Below are 21531 nucleotides of genomic sequence, written 5' to 3'. Positions count from 1 at the left end.
CCAGAGCTCATGTCCATGAGGGTTGGAATGTAGATGGATGGTAAATTGAGAGCTTCACCTTGCGGCTCAGTTCCCTCTTCAACACAACGGTTCAGTACAACACCACCAATCCACCTGTTCATCTCACGCTCCATTTTTCCATCACTCGTTAACAAGATCCGAAGATACTTGAACTCCTTCACTTGGGCAAGCAACTCGCCCCCAACCCAGAGGGAGCAATCCACCAGTTTCTGGCAGAAAACCATGGCCTCGGACTTGGAGGTGCTGATCTGCATCAGGACAGTCCAGGTTAATTTTGTTCTCATCAGAGAATAAAACTTTCTGCCACCTTTCAATGTCCCATGTTTGGTGCTCCTTGTAATATCCAAATGGTCTCCTCTGTGGTATGGGAGGATACACGGCCTTTGAAGATGTTTTTCGTTCTTTAAGCCCTCCTTTTGCAGATGGAATCTTAGGGTTACTGGGCTGCAGTCAGCATGAGTAAGGGCCTCAAGTTAGGTTGAGAATCGGTGTGTCTTCACAGACAGCCTGTCAGATCGTCCAGCTCAGGGCAGGTGAACTTTTTTTGGGGTCTACCACTTGACTTTTATGTCCCATAACCCGCAGAATCTATTAAGAAATTTAAAATGACTGTCTTACTGCATCCAACCTCAGCAGCAATGGAGCATTGCGAGAGGCCTTGCTTGGCCAGCCGAACAGTCCTGCTATGTTCAAAGACAGAAAGCCTTTTTGGATTTGCCATCAGAAGGTCCTGACAGTGATTGAAAGAAAATGACCCAAAAGCCAGATTTTTGCACAGATTCTGCCTTTTAAAGGCTGTGGTCTTACACCTTTGATCAGCCAACTGACCGTCCATTTGAATTTAAATGCAGTTTTCAGGAAATTGCCTACGATTTATTTTTTGTTTCTACTCCCGTTTCTTCCTTTTGCATTTTGAAGCTCTACCTACAACCTAGTAACGATCCACCAGCGCAAAATACTTGTAATTTTTCCCCTCGTCTTAAGACTTTGTTCAGGAGTGTAGACAAAACTGAGAGAAAACAAAGCAAAAAATTAAGTCATTTTCTGGTAAAACCATTATATGTTTTATGTAACTAGCTAAAATCCTATTAGCTCGCTATTCTGTTACTATTCGCTAGGTAGTTATTCGACAATCCTCCCAATAGCGTTGTTTTTCTCACTTGGTATGAACCTTCATGGTGGGTGTCATAGTGAAAATTGAACTGCATTTATTACCAGTATAGTTGTAACGATGACTGTCTTGTTTTCCATTCCCATCGTGTCATTAGGGTAAAGGTCTGATTTTGTTACCACCATCTTGTCCACTTCATTCCAATAACCAATCTAAAAACACACACATACAAAGCAGAATATATATGTATGTATATTCCAAACTGCTACATACTACGATAGTAGTAATTTCTGCAAATTGATTCTTCCGTCACCTTAACAGGTCCATTGTTCTTCAGCTCCATGACTGTCACTGAGTAGTTGACCCTCTTTCCATACTGGTCAAACTGAATGTTCCCTGTTAAACCATCTACGCGCACCTAAACACACATCACATCACTTGAAATATATACTGAAAACATTAATACAGTTGTTAAAAATAAGAATTGTTACAAAATAAAAATGGCAAAAGAAACTTCCCTGGATTTCAGGCTCCCTCTCTGATCTAATTTAGTAAGTAATAACATGAGAGGAATTATTTTAAATAAAATGTACCTATGCCCCAAAAATCTCCATTTAGCATTCATCTATTGGTTAAGATTTGAGAGACAGTTGGAGAACAGGATGAAAACACACAATAAAGCTATGTACATGTTTGATTAGATCTATGTTTTAGGTTTCTGACAGTATTTTTTGGTATTATATGCTGACCCTGAATTGTTGTATTGGATAAGAAAACATTCTTGTACAAAGACAAACAGAGACAAATATGATCCAGGTGGCAAGTTTGAGGTAAAGATTTGTGAGTTTTAGATGTACAATTATCATATAACTCTGCACGGAGCTTTAAGTTTTATATTTTACAATGCAGAAATTTATCACAGAGGTATCATTTTTGTAATCATCACAATCATGACGTAACTTATCTACCGAGAATGTGAGCACGCATGTACAGAAGGTCCTCATTTTACGATGTCCTTGACTTACGCTGTTACGTTGAAACTGATTACAGCCCGGTCGTCGGTTTAACGTACAGCATTTCATCGTTACGTCAGAACTAGTTCAGTGGAAGTAGTTGGCGAGCGGAGCAGACAAAAACATCATCGCGCTGTAAGACGACTTTACATTTGCTGCCACATTGGATTATGCTAAATTTGCTAACTTCATTATGACTCCCAAGGGCAAGTCAGATTTACAGTTTACATTTTCGCTGGCATATGTAAGCTGATCGATATCGTCATGCAGATAACGGCTTTGTTTACATTTTCATCGGAGTTCCGACTTACGGCGAAAATCGACTTACGTCACACCGTAAGAACAGAACTCCGATGTAAGTCAAGGACCCCCTGTATTTGATTGACAACTACAGTGCCTTGTAGAAAGTTGGAACCTTGATGTTGTTTTGAGGGCCACATTAAACTTTGTTACTTCCACTTGCCTCCTATATCTGCATCTGATTTTTCCTGATTTTTCCTGACTTAGTTACCTGTTTGAGGGCACGTTCAATCTCCACCCCCTGTGCCCAGGGAACTGCTGGATTGGCCAGGCAGTCTCCACTGTTTCCACGACGACTCATGTCTATTCTCTGTTTGTGCAGGAAGCGGAATGCCTCAGTCATCACATGGACAGCATCATAGGTAAGGGCAGAGGTATACTAAAAGACAAAGAGACGGAGACAACAAATGAGTATAGAGCATCAATGGACTTGCTTTAGATAACCATATCAGACAATGTATAGATTTTTACTGCACCACATATACTCCACATAACTGCAGTAGTGCTGGAATTGATTTGCTTAGTTTTGGAATAAACAAAATTATATCATCAGCATAGAGTGACACCTTAGGTTCAGTCTGTCTGACTGATATTCCATGAAGTTGTTTATGCGACCGTGCAGCAACTGCTAAAGGTTCTATTGCTAATGTGAACAGCAGCGGGGACAGTGGACAACCCTGATGACAGCCTCTTTGATATTAAAAGGTTATGAAATGTTTCTGTTTGTCAAGATTTTATAAATCCGATGGATCCACTTTCTAAAGCTCTCTCTGAACCCGAACCTTTCCAGAACATCAAACCGATATGGCCACTCGACCCTATCAAAGGCTTCCTCTGCGTCTAATGATAGAAGAGCTGGATCTGTAGTTTCTTTTCCGATGTTAATATTATTTAGTACTCTTCTGACATTGTGGAAACTGTACCGTCCCGTTATGAATCCATTTCAGTCTCAATCAATACTTTCTGGAATTAGATTTTGTACCCGTTTTGCTAGAATTTCACATAATATTTTAAGGTCAGAGTTCAGAAAGCTTATTGGTCTCATATTCTCACCTTTAATAGGGGATTAGTGTATGATCTGATCATCATCACAGCATATTTTGTTTCCTGAAAACATTTAATAAACTCATTAATATTGGCCGAAGTAGTAACGCTGGATGTCCAATTCTTACTCTGATCCGTGTATCAGCACCAGGATACTCCTTCTCTTCCAAAGCCTCCCATCGTTGGTCGAACTTTGCCACCACAGGGTCATCAAAATCTACTATCTGAAAACCAGACACATTCGCACCTCCATACTGGATTTTCGAGAGGTCACCATCCACAAAACCCTGAAACAAGATCAACAACAAAGAAAATCATTTCAACAAATAAGTTTTTAATTATGTTTTTGTGCAAACCCTATTTTATTTTCCCACAGGATCTGACGGAGCCTCAGCCAATGCAGGGAATTTCACCTGTCTACGGAATCCCACCCATTACTGTATTCATTGGAGGTTATTAAAGAATTGATTACTTGAATCTCTTTGATCGGGGCAAGTTTAAAAGTGCTTCTTTTCTGCTTGATGGCTTATGATGTTAACATCAGCATGTATCACATTAAATTTGTTTCTACATTATTTGTGTTAACTAAAGGACAGTTAGCGTGAAGATGTGTTATCTGTAAACATCATCTAAAACCTTGCAACCAAACTGTTGTAAAGACTGCATTCTGTTTGCAGCTGTAAGGTAAGACTATGGAACAAAGTATTGTTTCATGATGAAATGTTGACCATCAAGACGGCTGCACTTTTTGGAGGTGGGAGATTGAGCAGGTGGTCCAAGAGGCAGAGCAGGACCACTCACCTCCAGAGAACTGTCCACGAGATTGTCTGTCAGTCAGGTCTTCACAGTACCCTCATCCTCCTCTGTCTGTGATTGTGGTGGCCCTCCGTTTTCTCTGACACCAAGGAATTCACAGCAAGGCATCACACCAAGCACCCGTCGGTCTTCTACAACATCTTCTTGTGCCACACCATCCCTTGTCCCACATAGCAGTGGACTTTGTTCCTGATGTATCTCCTAACAATTGTCACTACTGTAGACAGGTTTTCTGATGCCGTCCACTTTGTTCCACTGGACAAAGACCCCTCTGGCCTACAGACCGCTAGCCTCCGATTGCTGCATCTATTTAGGCATCATAGTTTCCCCCAGACACCGAACAGCTCAAAGGGTCAAATGGGTTCAAATCTTGGCCTGGGGTCTTCCTGTGTCAAGTCTGCATGTTCTCCCTGTGCATGCGAGGTTTCCTAACAGGTGTTCTGGCTTCCTCTCATAATGCAAAGACATGCTGAGGTTAATTGGTGATTCTAAATCATCCGTAGGTGTGAATGTGAGTGCTTCCTTGTCCGTCTCTGTATGCAGCCCTGCGACAGACTCCTAATCTGTCCACAGGTCATCCTGCTTTTGCTTGAAATCAGCTATGATCGGCTCCAGATCCCATGACCCAACAGAGGACAAAGCGGTGATTAACCAAGACCTGGAGTTGACCCCTTGGATAGAATATGCTCATAACTACCTGGTCAGCTCTGCCACAAGTATCCTTCCATTACTGGCAGTGAATGGATTCCAGCGTCTACTCTTGAAGTCACTGTCTGTGCAGTTTCGATTGGTCTTTTTCCATTCTCCTCTCTCCTCCTCCCTCTTTTTGTTCTAATCATTCTCATTCAGGATGATAGTGTGGCTTGACTCACTGCAGATGACTGATTGAACACACCTGCAAATCATTTGACCTCAGCAACACCTCCATCAAACCCTGGCTTCTCCTGCTTTCCAGTGTCATATTGTTCCACAACTATATGTCCTCCTGCCTTCAGTGAAACAAGCTGAGTATTCTTCTTCAGCGCTTCTCTTTCTACTCCAGCAATCCCTTTTGTTCTCATGTGCAGAAGACGAATAAAGAATTAATAACACTCCCCGAGATGTCGGTGTCAGAGTTGGTTCCTGTGCTTTCAAGTATCAGTGTCACATGATCAGAGGAGGATAACATGATTGGCTGATGTTGGTACAACTTAAGTCCGAATCTGTTCTTTATGGCTACAACCCTGGATATAAACTGTGGAATTTCTGACACCAAATAATTTTGAACACTGAATTAGGCCTATCAAATTTGAGCAACTCAAATATTTATGCTTTGAATTTCTACGGCTGAAATTTTTAATTAGAATTTATATAACATCTTGTATGAATGTGACTGTTTGCTTCGCAATCCAGTAACTTGATTACTGTAAATCTGTTATTGGACTCCAATCTAAGTTGTTCGTACAAAAACTGGCCTTTCAAATATATTGCTGTTTTTCAGTCATACAATAGCTGCATTTGGCAAGGCAAATTTAAAGATGGGACAATTTCTTACCAAGTTTGCGATGATGTAGTGGTATCCCTTCACATGCCGGCCTATAGTGATCACCTGATGGGTAAAGACAACCAGAGTTCAAGAAAAACTCTCAGAAAAATAGCTGCTGTGTTTTTAAACATTTGCCAGCTGTGAAAACCACTGTCTACATTTTTATCATTTAAAAAAAGCTAGTTTTATTCTAAATTACATCAGGTCATGCAGGTGGTTTTTAAATGATCAATTCAGCTTAAGAAACAATTCCATTTTTTTTATTATACGATTCATTCTACAGTTGATCAAAAAATCCAAAAATCACAAGTTTTGAAGAAGTGGTCCAGTTTTGCACCAGTCAACAGTTTGGACACACCTTTGCTTTCAAATGTTTATCTTTTTTTAAAAATATTATTCTTCATTTTCAGAGCATTTTCACAGATTTTCACCAATTCAACTTCAATCAGTTCAATTCAATTTTAGAAATTTTAAACAGAGAAACCCAACAAATCCAAACTTTCCTTTTAATTCCCAACGAGTAAGCACTTGGTCCCCAGCATATGTGGGAACTCTTTTATGATGGATTGACTGGTATCGTATGGGATAAACTCAACACAAGTGCATGCTGGCTTTATCATTTTCCCCTCGCTATTCCCCTGTTTAAGGGCACAACAGTTCCTTATACTTGTAGCAGTAGATTAGTGAGAAGACTGGAATCTACCTGTTCCATGATATCTTTGACTTTGTCTTGTTCGCAGTCCAGAATGATGCGTCGCTCCTTACGGATCTCCAGGTCCTAAAAACAGAGAATCATGTAACAATGCATAGCATCTTCTGGTGCTTTTCCACTACCACCTAGTCGGCTCGAATCGGCTTGGTTTGTAAGGTTTTCCATTAGAAAGTAGTACTTGGTACCAGCTACTATTTTAGTACCTACTCAGCCGGGATTCCAAGCGAGCTGAGTGGAGCCGATAATGTGACATCTACAGAGCAGGCCACTGATTGGACAGGGAGTGATGACCCATTAGACCTGTACCGTGGACAAATGAAGAGGTCAAGACTTTTCTGTCTTTGGTGGCGGACCAAAGACTACAGAGAGAGCTGGACGGTGTGACTCGCAAAGAGAAAGTTTATCAGGAGGTCTCTGAGCGGATGGCCACCCACGGATGCAGCAGGACAATAAAGCAGTGTCGGGAGAAGCTGAAAAAGCTCAAAAGTGACTATCGGTCCATCAAGGACCACAACGGCCAGAGTGGGTCAAACGGGAGGAAGTGGTTTAGCCAGAAGGATGCCATTTACGGGCACCGACCGGCGAACAACGGGAGGGAAAGTGGCCTCGACTTCATTGCTGCATTACTGGAGACCATGTTGGAGGACGATGAGTGTTTTGTGACTCCACCCACGATGAGGTGGGACTCAACTGGAATGGAAAACGAGCTAAACCAAGTCGAGTCGAGCCGAGTAGGTGCTAGTGGAAAAGCGCCTATAGTCTTTAATTCTGTGCAGCTCTCCAGTGTAAAACATAGCCCTGAAAATAACAAGTGGTATTTTCCTGAGCCACAATGACATTCCTATCGGGTACCAGCTTAGTCTTTAGGTAGTTCGCTGAGCCAGTCTGTTCTGTCATACATAATGGTCTGGCTTTACTTCATTATCGTTCTGTTACAGTGACAAAAACTCTCTGGCTTGCTTATAGTTCTTTAAACCAATCACAGTTGTCATAGATGGAGCTAAACCTAGGGTGTGGTTTGATGTTCTTCAAAATAGTGATGGGTGGAATTGCTTTGGTTGAACATTTGCAGTCAGAGAAACAAAACAGCTAACTCACATAAAAAATAAATAAATCTTGACTTCCTCACTGCATAATCCAAAACCCTTTGTAAAACTTAAAAATGTTCAATTGACATTGTTAGGGTTGTCTACCTAAAATCTGAAAACTGCTTGCCCAGATAGCATATATTTGTGATTCCTCTAATGAATAATTGCTAATTGAAATGTCTTACATGTATTTTTGCAAGCCTCTCTCTGTTTTATCCTATTGTTGTTATGCACACTGCTAGCAAATTAACTGAAGGGTCTCCAACAGATGATAGGATTCATCAACTTTGAGGGGGCAGCAACAATTTGGCAAAGCTTTATTTCACAGATAACATAGTAACACAATAACCTGTTATGCATAAATTAATACAATACACCTGGACACACCTTCTCATTTAATTGTTTTTCTTTATTTTCATGACTATTTACATTGTAGATTCTCACTGAAGGCATCAAAACTATGAATGGACACATCTGGAATTATGTAGTAAACAAAAAAGTGTGAAAATAGCCACCTTTTGCTTTGATTACTGCTTTGTACACTCTTGGTATTCTCTGGGTGAGCTTCATGAGGTAGAACCTGAAATGGTTCTCCAACAGTCTTGAAGGAGTTCCAGAGATGCTGAGCACTTGTTGGCCCTTTGGCTCAGCGTGCCTTCAGTTTGGAATAAATCCCCAACAGTGTCACCAGAAAAGCACCCCCACACCATCACACCTCCTCCTCCATGCTTCACGGTGGGAACCATGCTTGTAGATACCATCCGTTCACCTTTTCTGGTTTCACAAAGACACAGAGGGTGGAACCAAAGATCTCAGATTTAGACTCATTAGACCACAGCCCAGATCTCCACTGGTCTAATGTCCATTCCTGGTGTTTGTTGGTCCAGACTAATCTCTTCTGCTTGTTGCTTTTCCCTAGTAGTGGTTTCTTAGCAGCTATTGGACCATACAGGCCTGATTGGTCAGTGTCCTCTGAACAGTTGATGTAGAGATGTGTCTGCTACTAGAACTCTGTGTGGCATTTATCCGGGCTCTAATCTGAGCTGCTGTTAATTGCTGCTGGAGACTCGAATGAACTTCTACTCAGCAGCAGAGAAGACTCTTGGTCTTCCTTTCCTGGGGCGGTCCTCATGTGAGCCAGTTTGGTCGTAGTGCTGGATGGTTTTTGTGACTGCACTTGGAGATACATTCAAAGTTTTTGTAGGTTCCTGGGTAGTTCCAAGATGGTTCCTGGTAGGTTCCTGGGTAGTTCCTAGATGGTTCCTGGTAGGTTTCTGGGGAGTTCCTAGATGGTTCCTGGTAGGTTCCTGGGTAGATCCTAGATGGTTCCTGGATGGTTCCAGGGTAGTTCCTATATGGTTCCTGGGTAGATCCTAGATGGTTCCTGGTAGTTCCTAGCTGGTTCCTGGTAGGCTCCAGTGTAGTTCCTAGATTGCTCCTGGTAGGTTCCTTGGCAGTTCCTCGATGGTTTCTGGTAGGTTCCTGGGTAGTTCCTACACGGTTCCTGGTAGGTTCTTGGGTAGTTCCTAGATGGTTCCTGGGTAGATCCTAGATGGTTCCTGGGTAGATCCTAGATGGTTCCTGGCAGGTTCCTGGGTAGTTCCTACATGGTTCCTGGTAGGTACCTGGGTAGTTCCTAGATCATTCCTCATAGGTTCCTGGGTAGTTCCTAGATCATTCCTCATAGGTTCCTGGGTAGTTCCTCGATGGTTCTTTGAGGATTCGTTCAAAGTTCTTGAAATTTTCCAGACTGAATTACCTTCAGTTCTTTAAGTAATTATGGACTGTCCTTTCTCTTTACTGAGCTGATTGGTTCTTGCCATAATATGGATTCTAACAATTGTCAAATAGGGCTGTCACCTGAATAATAACCCTACCTCTGCACAACACAACTGATGGTCCAAACCCCATTAAGAAGGCAAGAAATTCCATGAAGGAACCTTTAACAAGGAACACCTGTGAAGCAAAAACCATTTTAGGTTCTACCTCATGAAGCTCACTGAGAGAAGGCCAAGAGTGTTCATAGCAGGAATCAAAGCAAAGAATCTAAAATATAAAACGTGCTTTGAGTTATTTCACACTTTTTTGTTTAAAACATAATTCCATATGTGTTCATTCATAGTTTTGATGCCTTCAGTGAGAATCTACAATGTAAATATTTATGAGTCTTAGCCTTGAAATCTGTGTTAGTGGCTGAGATTCACCACCCTTTCCCCCATTGTGCCTGTTTTTATGTAGTACTGTGCGAGAATAGAATATCAGTACCTGAAACAGGGAGCGGTAGGCTTCATCTTTTCTTTCATCTTTTAGGTTTCCTACATTTATTGCTGTGACAACCCACTTTTTCTCCGCTGCAGTGTCCAGTATTACCTGAAGAGTAGAAAGACCTGCAAACACACAAGACATAATTAGTAAAATCACAATACTTAACATTAAAACTGCCCACTTTTGTAGTGTACAGGGGTAAAAGAATAACAAGTGAATCAGAAATTGAGGCATTTTGTGTACTTAACAGGCTCTATAGCAGGGGTGTCACACTCATTTTAGTCCAGGTTCCACATTCAGCACAATTTGACCTCAAGTGGACCAGACCAGTAAGATCATAGCATAATAACCTATAAATAACCACAATTCCATTTTTCCCCTTTGTTTTAGTGCAGAAAAGTTCACATTTGAGGAACTATCTTTTTACAAAACATTGTTATAGGATTTTACTTTATGATCAAAATGACAAGTCAGACAAAAATAAGCCAAAAAACAAGAACAAGACAGAATATTCCAAAAATGAGACACAAAATGACAAAAGCAAGAAACAAAATAACAAAAAGACGTGACAAATGACATGAAACAAAACAAAAAAGAGACAAAAAATTTCATAAAAAAGCTACAAAGTTACAAAGAATGTACAAATGACACTAACAAGACAAAAATAACACAAATGATACAAACAAAACAAAAAAACGACAAAAGCAAGAAACAAAACGCCAAAAAATAGACAACACAAGTGAGACAAAAAAACACACAAAACAACAAAAAACGATACGCAAACAATAAAGCACAACACCAAATGACAAAACTAAGACAAAAAACAAGCTAGACAAAAAGGAAACACAAAAACGAGAAACAAAGCGACAAAAACATGAGACTGGAATTTTTACAATTTGAGAGCCGGATTGGACCCTCTGGAGGGCCGCTTTTGGCCCACGGGTCACATGTTTGACACCCCTGATCTACTGGCTCCGAATCGGTGAATATAGATGAAGTAATTGTCAAAATATGCTCATGTAAAATATGCTCATGTACAAATGGTGTTCCTGTTTCTAAATTCCTTAGGTTGATTACCTCACAAGTAAAACCAATCAGCAAAATAATACAAAGTGTAATCCAAACTTTAGAACAGTTTACACATATGTGAAGAATAATGTGAATCTCATTACCTCTATCGCTGTCATACAGATAGGCAAACTTTTCCCACTTGTAGTACTCCACTAATGAAACTAGTGGCCCCTTGATGTCTGGCCTCATTTGGAGAACAAACTGATTCATTCCTTCTGCTGGGAAAGACGGCGTGATGAAGGAGACGTGAAGAGTCTCGCAGAAGGATGTGATGGTGTTGACCGACTTCTTGTCGTAGAAGCCAAAAATGGCGTAGACACCCCGAGAGAACTGGGAACAAACTATAAAAAAAGACAAAGATTTTACTAAAAAATTTTCAGGCAAGAAGATACAGACAAACAAAGAGGATAAGACTCAACCAAATGCCTCCCAGGGGCCAGAGCGGGTGACATAGAAGCAAATTTGAAACTGCTGGCTAAAGATAATCGTAAATACAGTAAGATTGTTATTCATGTCGACAGGTAATGACACCCGGTTATGCCAATCAGAGGTCACCAAAGTTAGTGTGGCATCGGTGTGTAACTTTGCCAAAACCATGTCGGACTCCGTAGTTTTCTCTGGACCCCTGCCTGATCTGACCAGCGACGATATGTTTAGCCGCATGTCGTCGTTTCGACACTGGTCATCTATGTGGTGTACTGCAAACGACGTTGGCTTGATAGACAACTGGAGCTCTTTCTGGGGAAAACCTGGTCTGATTAGGAGAAACGGCATCCATCCCACTTTGGCTGGTGCAACTCTCATATCTAGAAATATGGCTGATTTTATTAGAACTCCTAAAGCATGACAACCCAGAGTTCAGACCAGGATGCAGAGTTGTAGTCTTCCACACCTCTCTGCAGTTTCCTCACAGCTGTCAACCTCTAGGAATTCAGTTAGCTTTATTGAGACTGTCTGTCCCCCGACCACCAAAATTCAATAAATTAAACAATTCAAAAATAAACAAAAGGCATAGTAACCATAAAAATCTAATAAAAATTAATACCACTATTTCAACTGAGCGAAGAAACAGGACAAAAATAACAAAATTAAATGTGGTCTGTTAAATATTAGATCTCTCGTCTAAATCTCTGTTAGTAAATGATTTGATAAGTGATCACCAGATTGATTTGTTCTGTTTGACTGAAACCTGGTTGCAGCAGGAAGAATATGTTAGTCTAAATGAATCAACTCCTACTAGTCATACTAACTGTCATGTTCCTTCAATCACAGGCCGAGGAGGAGGAGTGGCAGCAATTTACCTCTCTAGCTTAAAAATGAACCAGAGACCTAAACCTAGTTACAGTTCATTTGAAAATCTTACTCTCAGTCTCTCTCATCCAGATTTAAAAGCTCAGAAACCAGTTTTATTTGTTGTTGTATATCGTCCTCCTGCTCCTTACTCTGAGTTTTTATCTCAATTCTCAGACTTTTTATCTGATTTAGTACTCAGCTCAGATAAAGTCATTGTGGGTGACTTCAACATTCATGTTGACGTGGACAGTGACAGCCTTACGACTGCTTTTAATACAATATTAGACTCAATTGGGTTTTCTCAACATGTAAATAAACCAACTCAGTTTTAATCACACCGTTGACCTCGTTCTGACTTATGGCATAGAAATCAAACAGTTAACAGTATTTCCCCGGAACCCTCTTCTTTCTGACCATTTTATGATAACATTTCAATTTACAACAATGGATTGTATAGGAGTTAACAATAAATATCATTACAGTAGATGTCTGTCTGACAATTCAGTGATTAAATTTAAGGAAATAATACCCTCTCTATTTAGTCCAGCACCACTTACTGATATAATGGAAGGGAAATATTATAATTTTACCCCCACAGAAGTGGATTATATTGTTAATAATGCTGCAGCCTCACTGCGTACAACACTTGATAGTGTTGCACCTGTAAAAAAGAAAGTTCTATCTCAGAGAGGACCTGCTCCTTGGTATAATTCCCAGCTGTGGACTTTAAAGCAGGCGTCCTGAAAGCTGGAAAGGAAGTGGTACTCCATTAATTTAGAAGAAGTTTATGTAGCTTGGAAAAATAGTCTAGTAATTTATAAAAAAGCTCTTCGTAATGCCAGGACAACATATTATTCATCTTTAATAGAGGAAAACAAGAACAACCCCAGGTTTCTCTTCAGCACTGTAGCCAGGCTGACAAAGAGTCAGAGCTCTGTTGAACCTTGTATTCCTTTAGCTTTGAGCAGTAACAACTTCATGAGCTTCTTTACAAATAAAATTATTACAATTAGAGAAAAAATCAATCTGGCCCTTCCTGCAAATGTCACAGATGTATCATCGAGTACAGATGCTTTAGAATTGGCTGTAAGAACAGATGGAAATTTAGAATTTTTCACCCCCATACATCTCTCTGAACTCATTTCAATAGTTTCTACATCCAAACCATCAACATGTCTTTTAGATCCTATCCCAACTAGACTGTTCAAGGAGGCTTTACCTTTAATTAATTCCTCAATGTTAGATCTGATTAATCTCTCTCTAGTAACAGGCTATGTACCACAGGCTTTTAAGGCTGCTGTAATCAAACCTTTACTTAAAAAGCCCACTCTAGATCCAGATGTTTTAGCCAACTATAGACCAATTTCCAACCTCCAATTTGTCTCTAAAAGTCTGGAAAGAACAGTTGCAAATCAATTATGTGAACATTTACAAAGGAATAGCTTGTTTGAAGAGTTTCAGTCAGGCTTCAGAGTGCATCATAGCACAGAAACAGCTCTGGTGAAAGTTACTAATGACCTTCTCATAGCGTCAGATAATGGACTGGTCTCTATACTTATTTTATTGGACCTTAGTGCAGCATTCGATACAATCGACCACAAACTTTTATTACAATGAATAGAACATTGTATTGGCATTAAAGGGACAGCACTGGACTGGTTTAAATCCTACTTATCAGACAGGTTCCAGTTTGTGCATGTCAACAATGAGTCATCTGAGCATACTAGCGTTAATCATGGAGTTCCTCAGGGTTCTGTCTTAGGACCAATACTGTTCACATTATACATGCTTCCCTTAGGCAATATCATTAGGAAGCACTGTATTCATTTCCATTGTTACGCTGATGACACTCGATTGTATTTATCTATGAAGCCAGATGAAACTAATCAGCTAACCAGACTGCAAGATTGTCTTAAGGACATAAAGACGTGGATGACTTATAATTTCCTACTACTAAATTCAGACCAGACTGAAGTCATTTTATTTGGCCTCAAACATCTTAGAGAATTGCTTTCAAAGCATATAGTTACTCTGGATGGCATTACATTGGCCTCCACTACTACTGTGAGGAATCTTGGCGTTATCTTTGACCAGGACATGTCCTTTAACTCACACGTAAAACAAATCTGTAGGACTTCCTTTTTCCACCTGAGAAATATTGTAAAAATCTGGAACATCCTGTCTCAGAGTGATGCAGAAAAACTAGTCCATGCATTTGTTACTTCTAGGCTTGACTACTGTAATTCCTTATTATCAGGTTGTCCCAATAGCTCTCTGAAACATCTACAGCTGATCCAAAACACTGCAGCCAGAGTACTGACGGGAGTTAGCAAGAGAGATCATATTTCTCCTATACTTGTTTCTCTTCATTGGCTTCCTGTTAAATCTAGAATGGAATTCAAAATCCTTCTTCTGACATATAAAGCTCTTAACAACCAATCTCCATCATATCTTAAAGACCTGATAGTACCATATTATCCTAGCAGAACTCTTCGCTCTCAGACTGCAGGCTTACTTGTTGTTCCTAGAATCTCTAAAAGTAGAATGGGAGGCAGAGCCTTCAGTTATCAGTTCCTCTCCTGTGGAACCAGCTCCCAGTTTGGGTTCGGGAGGCAGATACCCTCTCTATTTTTAAGACCAGGCTTAAAACCTTCCTTTTTGACAAAGCTTATAGTTAGGGCTGACTGGGGGACCCTGGGGGGGGGTCAGCTAGTGTCTTCATTTGCACAACTGACTTCCCCTCTTGACGTCCCTTTAGTTTGCCCCTAGTTCTGCTGCTATAGGCCTAGACTGCTGGGGAACCTCTCTTGATGCACTGAGCCCTTCTCTAACTACCTATGTATTTACTATATATACCATTATTGCATTACACTCACTCTGTTTCTTTCTGTGTCCTTTCTCCGAGTGTCCCTGGTCCCAGAGCTGGATGTTTCAGATCTGTGGTTGTTCTCCCACCAACTGGCCTCATCTCCATCTGTGGGATGCTGCTGCTGACCTTCCTCCATCCCACTGCTTCCTGCTGCCCATTTCCATCAATCTACTCTGCATTGCACTTACTATACTTGATTTGCTCATCTACATATTTTTGAATTTACCACCAGCTATATATGTAGTATATTTAATGCCAGAGCCGTACACCATAGCAGTAAACTATAATTAGTTTCCATGTTAGTTGTACTTTGGATGTATCATCTGTCTTATCATGCATGTATCAAATTGTGTGTTTTATGGTCTTTGTTTTATGGTCCAGATAATTTAGCATTTATTTTTTCAAACCCACAGACTCTTAGGTTTTATAGAAACTGGTCTACATATCTGGAAACTATATATATATATATATATATATATATATATATATATATATATATATATATATATATATATATATATATATATATATATATATAAACGGCTATTTTGCTAATTCATTGTCATAGCTAGTTTTTGCTAAATTGTTAGGATATGTATTTTTGTACAGGAAAGTTGGGCACAAATGTTCTATGTGTCTCTGCATGCATTGCTATATTCAGCTGTCCTACTTCAATGACCTTGTTCTTTACTCTAGAAATAAAACATCACATCTTATCTCTCTGTGTTTCATATTACATACATGTGCATCAAAACTGAGGAAAGTTTTAAAGAAGAAAACTAAAAAAGATGAACAACACATCTACTATTGGTTTAAGAATTAGTCCCTTTAATAGATCAGGCATATGTGTTCTGTAAAGCGTCTTGAGACAATCTGAATTGTAATTGGTGCTATATGAATAAAATTGAATTGAATTAATAAGATTGTGTAAGAGAGAGTTTTTGCTTATTTTTCAAGTCACTAATTTTTATTTTTATTTAAAATGTTAGATGTGACAAAGTTTTCACCATAAAATATCAATAAGTAATGCATGAAAATCCGCTGCTTTATGCAACGAGCAATGTGATGATAGCTACAGTCAGGTAAGACTGTAGAAATAATTGGACAATGACACAATTTTCAGCATTTCAGCTCTGTACACCACCACACCAATGACCTGAAGCACACTGTGAAAGCAACCAACTTATGGCTGTTTTGCATAATTGTTAACAGTCTCTGACATTGAAGTATGAATTCAAAGGGCAGCTGTGGCTCAGGTGGTAGAGCGGGTCATCCAATGATCGAAGGGTCGGCGGTTCGATTCCTGCTCTGTCCTAGTTATGTGCTGTTGTGTCCTTGGGCAAGACACTTTACCCACCTTGCCTCCAGTGCTGCTAGCTACTCACACTGGTGTATGAATGTTGGTGGTGGTTGGAGGCCGTGGGTGCGGATTGGCAGCCACGCTTTGGTTGGTCTGCCCCAGGGCAGCTGTGGCTACAAATGTGGTTTACCACCACCAGATTGAGAATGTGTGAGTGAATAAATAATGGATTCATTGTATGCGCTTTGAGTGCCTTGAAAAGCACTCTATAAATCTAATCTATTATTATTAATTGCAGAATTCCTGAGGCACTGAAGCAAGAGTAAACCCTAAACATATCCAACACGACACTATGCTGGCATAAAATTTCAGTGTCTGGTTTGAGGAATTCATTATTTGTCTCTGATGTTTGCAGATGATGTGGTTCTGCTGGCTTCCTCAGACCATGACCTTCAGCAGCACTGGAGTGGTTTGCAGCCGAATGTGGAGCGTCGGGGATGTGGATCAGCATCTCCAAGTTTGAGGTCATGGTTCTCTTCTGGAAACTGGTAGATTGCTCCCCGTGGGTTGGGGGATTTTCCCATCACTTGTTCAGAAGTGATGGGAAAATAGGGCAAGAGATGGACATTCAGCTTGGTGCTGCATCTGCAGTAATGCGGGCGTTGCATGGGGCCACCGTGGTGAAGAGGGAGCTGAGTTGCAAGGCAAAGTTCACAATTAACCAGTCCATCTACATTCCAACCCTCACCTATGGCGATGAGCTCTGGGTAGTGACAGAAAGAATGAGATCACAGGTAAAAGTGGCCAAAATTAGCTTCTTCTGAAGGGTGTCTGAGCTCAGCCTTAGAGATAGGGGGAGAAGCTTGGACGTCCAGAGGAACTTCGGTATAGAGCTGCTGATCGTTCACCTCTAAAGGAACCGGTTGAGGTGGTTTGGACATCTGATTCAGATGCCTCCAGGGAGACTTCCTTTGGAGGTTTTCTGAGCATGTCCACGTGGGAGGAGACCCTGAGGTAGACCCACAACCCGCTGGAGGGATTAGATATCTCATCTGGCAGGAATCCAATTCTCAAAGAAAGCAACTGGGTATTTGCCCTCCATGCCTTCCTTCAACCCAACGATTCTCACATTCTGTCCACTGCTTTGATTCTCCAAGTTGTCCAGTCATTCCATTGCCATCTTGAGTGCAGTCTCCATAGAGTCTAGCAGCGCTTGACATATGTCCTCCAAATCGGACGCTCGTTGCTCCACAGTCCCCATTCTGTCAAGTACTCCATCAATCTTCTCAGAAACCTCAGTGACTGGGTTCAAAATAACATCTAGCTTACTGTTGAGCATCTTGGCAAGGTTGGCGGTGACGATGCAAGTTCACCTCCTCTACGTCATTTGTAGCCTCTAGCATCGTATCATCACGGTCAGCATGCTCATTTTGGCTAGCAAGCACAGTGCCAATAGCACTTTGAGCTACAACACCTGACAAAATATGCTTAAAATGTTCTTTTTAGGTCAACCCAGTGGAGAAATAAATAAGCTATGTCCGACTGGCTCGTGCATCACGTGTCCCCACCCCCCAGGTTTTTCTGTTAAAATGATCAAACTGTGTGTTTAAAGTAAATAAGGTAACCATGGTATCTGTACACCATAAGCATGTGTAGCAGGAGTGTAGACAGAGGAAAAAGAGGACTCAGAGCTTCACTACCATTACAATACAGTGCACTTAAATAGCAAAGCTTTAAGCCTCAGGTCACCATTACATCATGTTCTGATGGAGGCTAAACATACTCCACGCATGGAGTCCTTGTTCTCATTGCCTCTAGTTTCTGCTTCTCAGTTACAGGATAAACATTACTGAATGTAACATTACTCTGCACATCCCCACTTAAATATCACTGAGTCCAGTCCCCTGGCACTGAAAATGTCACAGCCTATGCTTGTAGTGAGCAAACAAAGAAACAAATATACAAATATAGAGAATAAAAAGTTAAATATTCAGTTATAATGATGGTGTTTATAACCTTAATTACATCGACTAGTACATTGGAGCAACCTTAAAATAAGAGGATATATTAATAAGAAGAGAGTTGAAACAATAGATAGATGCTATTCTTTCCACGTTAATGTAAATGCATATTCTTGTATGTCTTGTTCATACTTTTCATCTGACAAGCTCATATTATTGCTATGTTATGTAACTGTCAGTGAGGCCTAACACTGACATGATGGTTCACTCAGATTGTGTCGTAGTGTTGTGTACTGTAGCCTCTTTCTTTATGATCTTGGGTCCAGTAGGGACACAAAAAACTGGCAACTTACAACTTTGTGAACCCACGTAATTTCACATTTACACATTTTGCCCAGCTGTTGTGAGTGAGTAAGCTTTCGTACTGTTTGGAATTAGACAGGAAAACAATACTTACAGCAGTTCGTAATGGCAAAGCTGTTGGCCACCTCCAGGTTATCTATATGTGGAGTCAGTCTAAAATCTGCCATCCCAAACTGAACCATGCCAACTCTGAATGCACTGTACTCCTGATCTGCACCCCTGGGGAACAAACCACCTGAGACAAACACAGACAGAAAGACAAGGCCATGGTCAGACAGACAACAACTCTGTAATATTTACGATTAACAGACCTAAATGCAGTACCTTGTTCTTCAAAAATAGCAAATATATAAGAATGCATGAAAAGAAAACACAAAGACAAACAAACAAACAGAAAAAAAGATGGTACAGTTTTTGAGGGAATCTCGGGACATTCTCTCTGGTCAACAGAAGACTATACATGATCATATGATTACTGCATGGTGCATTTGTAAAACACAAACATATAAAACACAATAATCTTATTTAAAACTGACAATTGAAGCACATTAGCAGACATCACATCACGTTTGTACCAGACAAATGCAGCCACTGCATATGCAGAACTGTTAAAGTGCATTTGAAATTAAGCAGTTCCCTTCAACCAGCTGTAGGAAAGAATCACACACAGTCTTGTAGTTATGGAGAAAGCAGACCAACTAGAGCTTTAAGACCCTCCACTATTATCACAGTCTGCTGTTTGGTAACATTAAACTGGAGCATTTAATAATCCCCGTGGACTGTCAACAAAAAGAAGGATGGGAATTTGCTGGGAAACCACCCCAGTTTGACTAACTAAATTCAAACTGATAGAACACGTTTGTCAATCAACGAAACCTTAAACACACACACATACACCTCTAATCATTTTTATTGAGTTCAACCAAAATGAAAACTATTTTTAAGGTTTTCCTCTTGACATTTGTGTGTACAGACAGCTAAAAAGTAGAATGAATGTAAAGACCACTGACACCGACTTTGACTTAATTGCTGCTTTCAATGTCAGAAGTATTTGAGACATCACAAAACAGTTGCCAGTCATTTGTTTTACTGCAATGCAACAATAAATCACTTCAACAAAGTCTGATGTAATCATATGAATGATGAATCGTGGTGTCATTTTCTTTGCAATCACAACAACATTCAGTAATGCATCTCAGATTGGATCCCCCCCCCCCCCCCCCCCCCCCCCCCGTCGGATGTTACGGAGCGGACCGAATACTCGGATATTCATCATTAATAGGGCCCAAATATGATATATATATGTACATATATATATATATATATATATATATATATATATATATATATATATATATATATATATATATATATATATATATATATACATATATATATAAAAGATAGGACTACGTTGCCAATCCAGTTCATCTACCAATGGAATGAGGGGAGCGCAGCTTTTGCTCTCAACTAATATCATTAGCCAATGGGAAGTAGAGTGGGGGCGGGTCTTAGAAAGACTTTGAGATCCAACCGCATTTGAGTCCATACCGGCACTCAGAGAGCACAGTGTTCCACCAAGGCTTCTCAGTTATTGTATAATTTCCAACTGATAAGTCCGCAGCAGTCGATTTGTAGTAGGATCGCAATCATGTGATCGTCAGCAGGCAGCTGACATAGTGTTCACTTGTTGTCATGGTTACAGTGATGCTAAATACATGTGGGGTTCCAATGACTTGTGTCCAGGACAGTTACTTCTGATGCTCAGCGCGCTCACTTCCGCTTTTGATGCTGTAACACATGCTTGGTGCAGAATCCGATTACTCGATTAATCACCAGAATAATCGATAGAATACTCGATTATTAAAATAATCGATAGCTGCAGCCCTACTAGGACCTCTGACCCATCACTACACTCACCAGTGGTTCCTAGCACATCTCTGGGGGTCATCAGGTGGAAACCTCCCTTCAACGGTGTTTCTCCTATTTAGTCCCACAACACCTCCAGGAGGCTAGGATGACCTCTGGTGTCCCAGATTCACCCCCCTAGTGCCAGTTCACACTGCTCCTACACAATCCAAACAGCACCGACACATTCAGCTGACCCAGGCCCATTTAGGAAATGCTCCAGCTAGGGACCAGATGCTACCAGTTAGCTAATGCAAGATGCTGAATACCTAGTGCCAAGTGCTACAAAGTGACAAAGAAACTATATATATAGACCAGGGGTGTCCAACATGTGGCCCGTGGGCCAAAAGCGGCCCTCCAGAGGGTCTAATCTGGCCCTCAAAGTGTAAAAATTCCACAGAAGACATTAACTGCAGATTGTAAATTAGTAAAACTGTAAATTTAAAATCATTTCTAGACCATGACAAGTTGTTTTGATCCTAAAGTAAAATACTAGATTGTTCATTGTTCTTCTGTCATTTTGTGTCTCGTTTTTGTAATATTTTGTCTTGTTTTTTGTTGTTTTTTTGTCTAATTTGCATCTCATGTTTTTGACATTTTGTTACTCGTGATTGTCGTGTTGTGTTTCCTTTTCATCTTGCTTGTGGTTTTTGTCTTATTTTTGTCATTGTGTTTTGCTTTATTCGTTGTTTTGCTTGCCGCTTTGTGTTTTTTTGTCGCGTTTTTGGCATTTATCCATTTTTTGTCACTTTGTAACTACTTTGTCTAATTTTTGTCTCTTTTTTTGTTTTATTTTGTGTCGTTTGTCTAATTTTTTGATGTTTTGTGTCTCATTTCCACAATATTTAGTCCTTTTTTTTGTTTTTTTGTC

The 21531-nt window shown here is 40.3% G+C and overlaps 1 protein-coding gene across 4 annotated transcripts in view; it reads right to left on the bottom strand.

Annotated features, from left to right (window-relative positions):
• The window catches only part of LOC111570676 (glutamate receptor 2-like), a 78908-nt gene that overhangs the window by 42399 nt on the left and 14978 nt on the right, over window positions 1–21531 (bottom strand). For all 4 annotated transcript variants that reach the window (XM_023273567.3, XM_035949632.2, XM_023273566.3 and 1 more), the window contains exons 2-10: window positions 18847–18987; window positions 11068–11307; window positions 9896–10017; window positions 6534–6608; window positions 5840–5893; window positions 3618–3776; window positions 2657–2824; window positions 1446–1550; window positions 1237–1344 (exon numbers count right to left, since the gene is read on the bottom strand). In XM_023273567.3, coding sequence (XP_023129335.2) covers window positions 1237–1344; window positions 1446–1550; window positions 2657–2824; window positions 3618–3776; window positions 5840–5893; window positions 6534–6608; window positions 9896–10017; window positions 11068–11307; window positions 18847–18987 — 1172 coding nt within the window. The remainder of the gene's footprint in view (window positions 1–1236; window positions 1345–1445; window positions 1551–2656; window positions 2825–3617; window positions 3777–5839; window positions 5894–6533; window positions 6609–9895; window positions 10018–11067; window positions 11308–18846; window positions 18988–21531) is intronic.

Source organism: Amphiprion ocellaris, chromosome 4 (genome assembly GCF_022539595.1).
Source record: "Amphiprion ocellaris isolate individual 3 ecotype Okinawa chromosome 4, ASM2253959v1, whole genome shotgun sequence".
NCBI lineage: Eukaryota > Metazoa > Chordata > Actinopteri > Pomacentridae > Amphiprion > Amphiprion ocellaris.
This window is presented reverse-complemented; position numbering and strand designations above follow the sequence as displayed.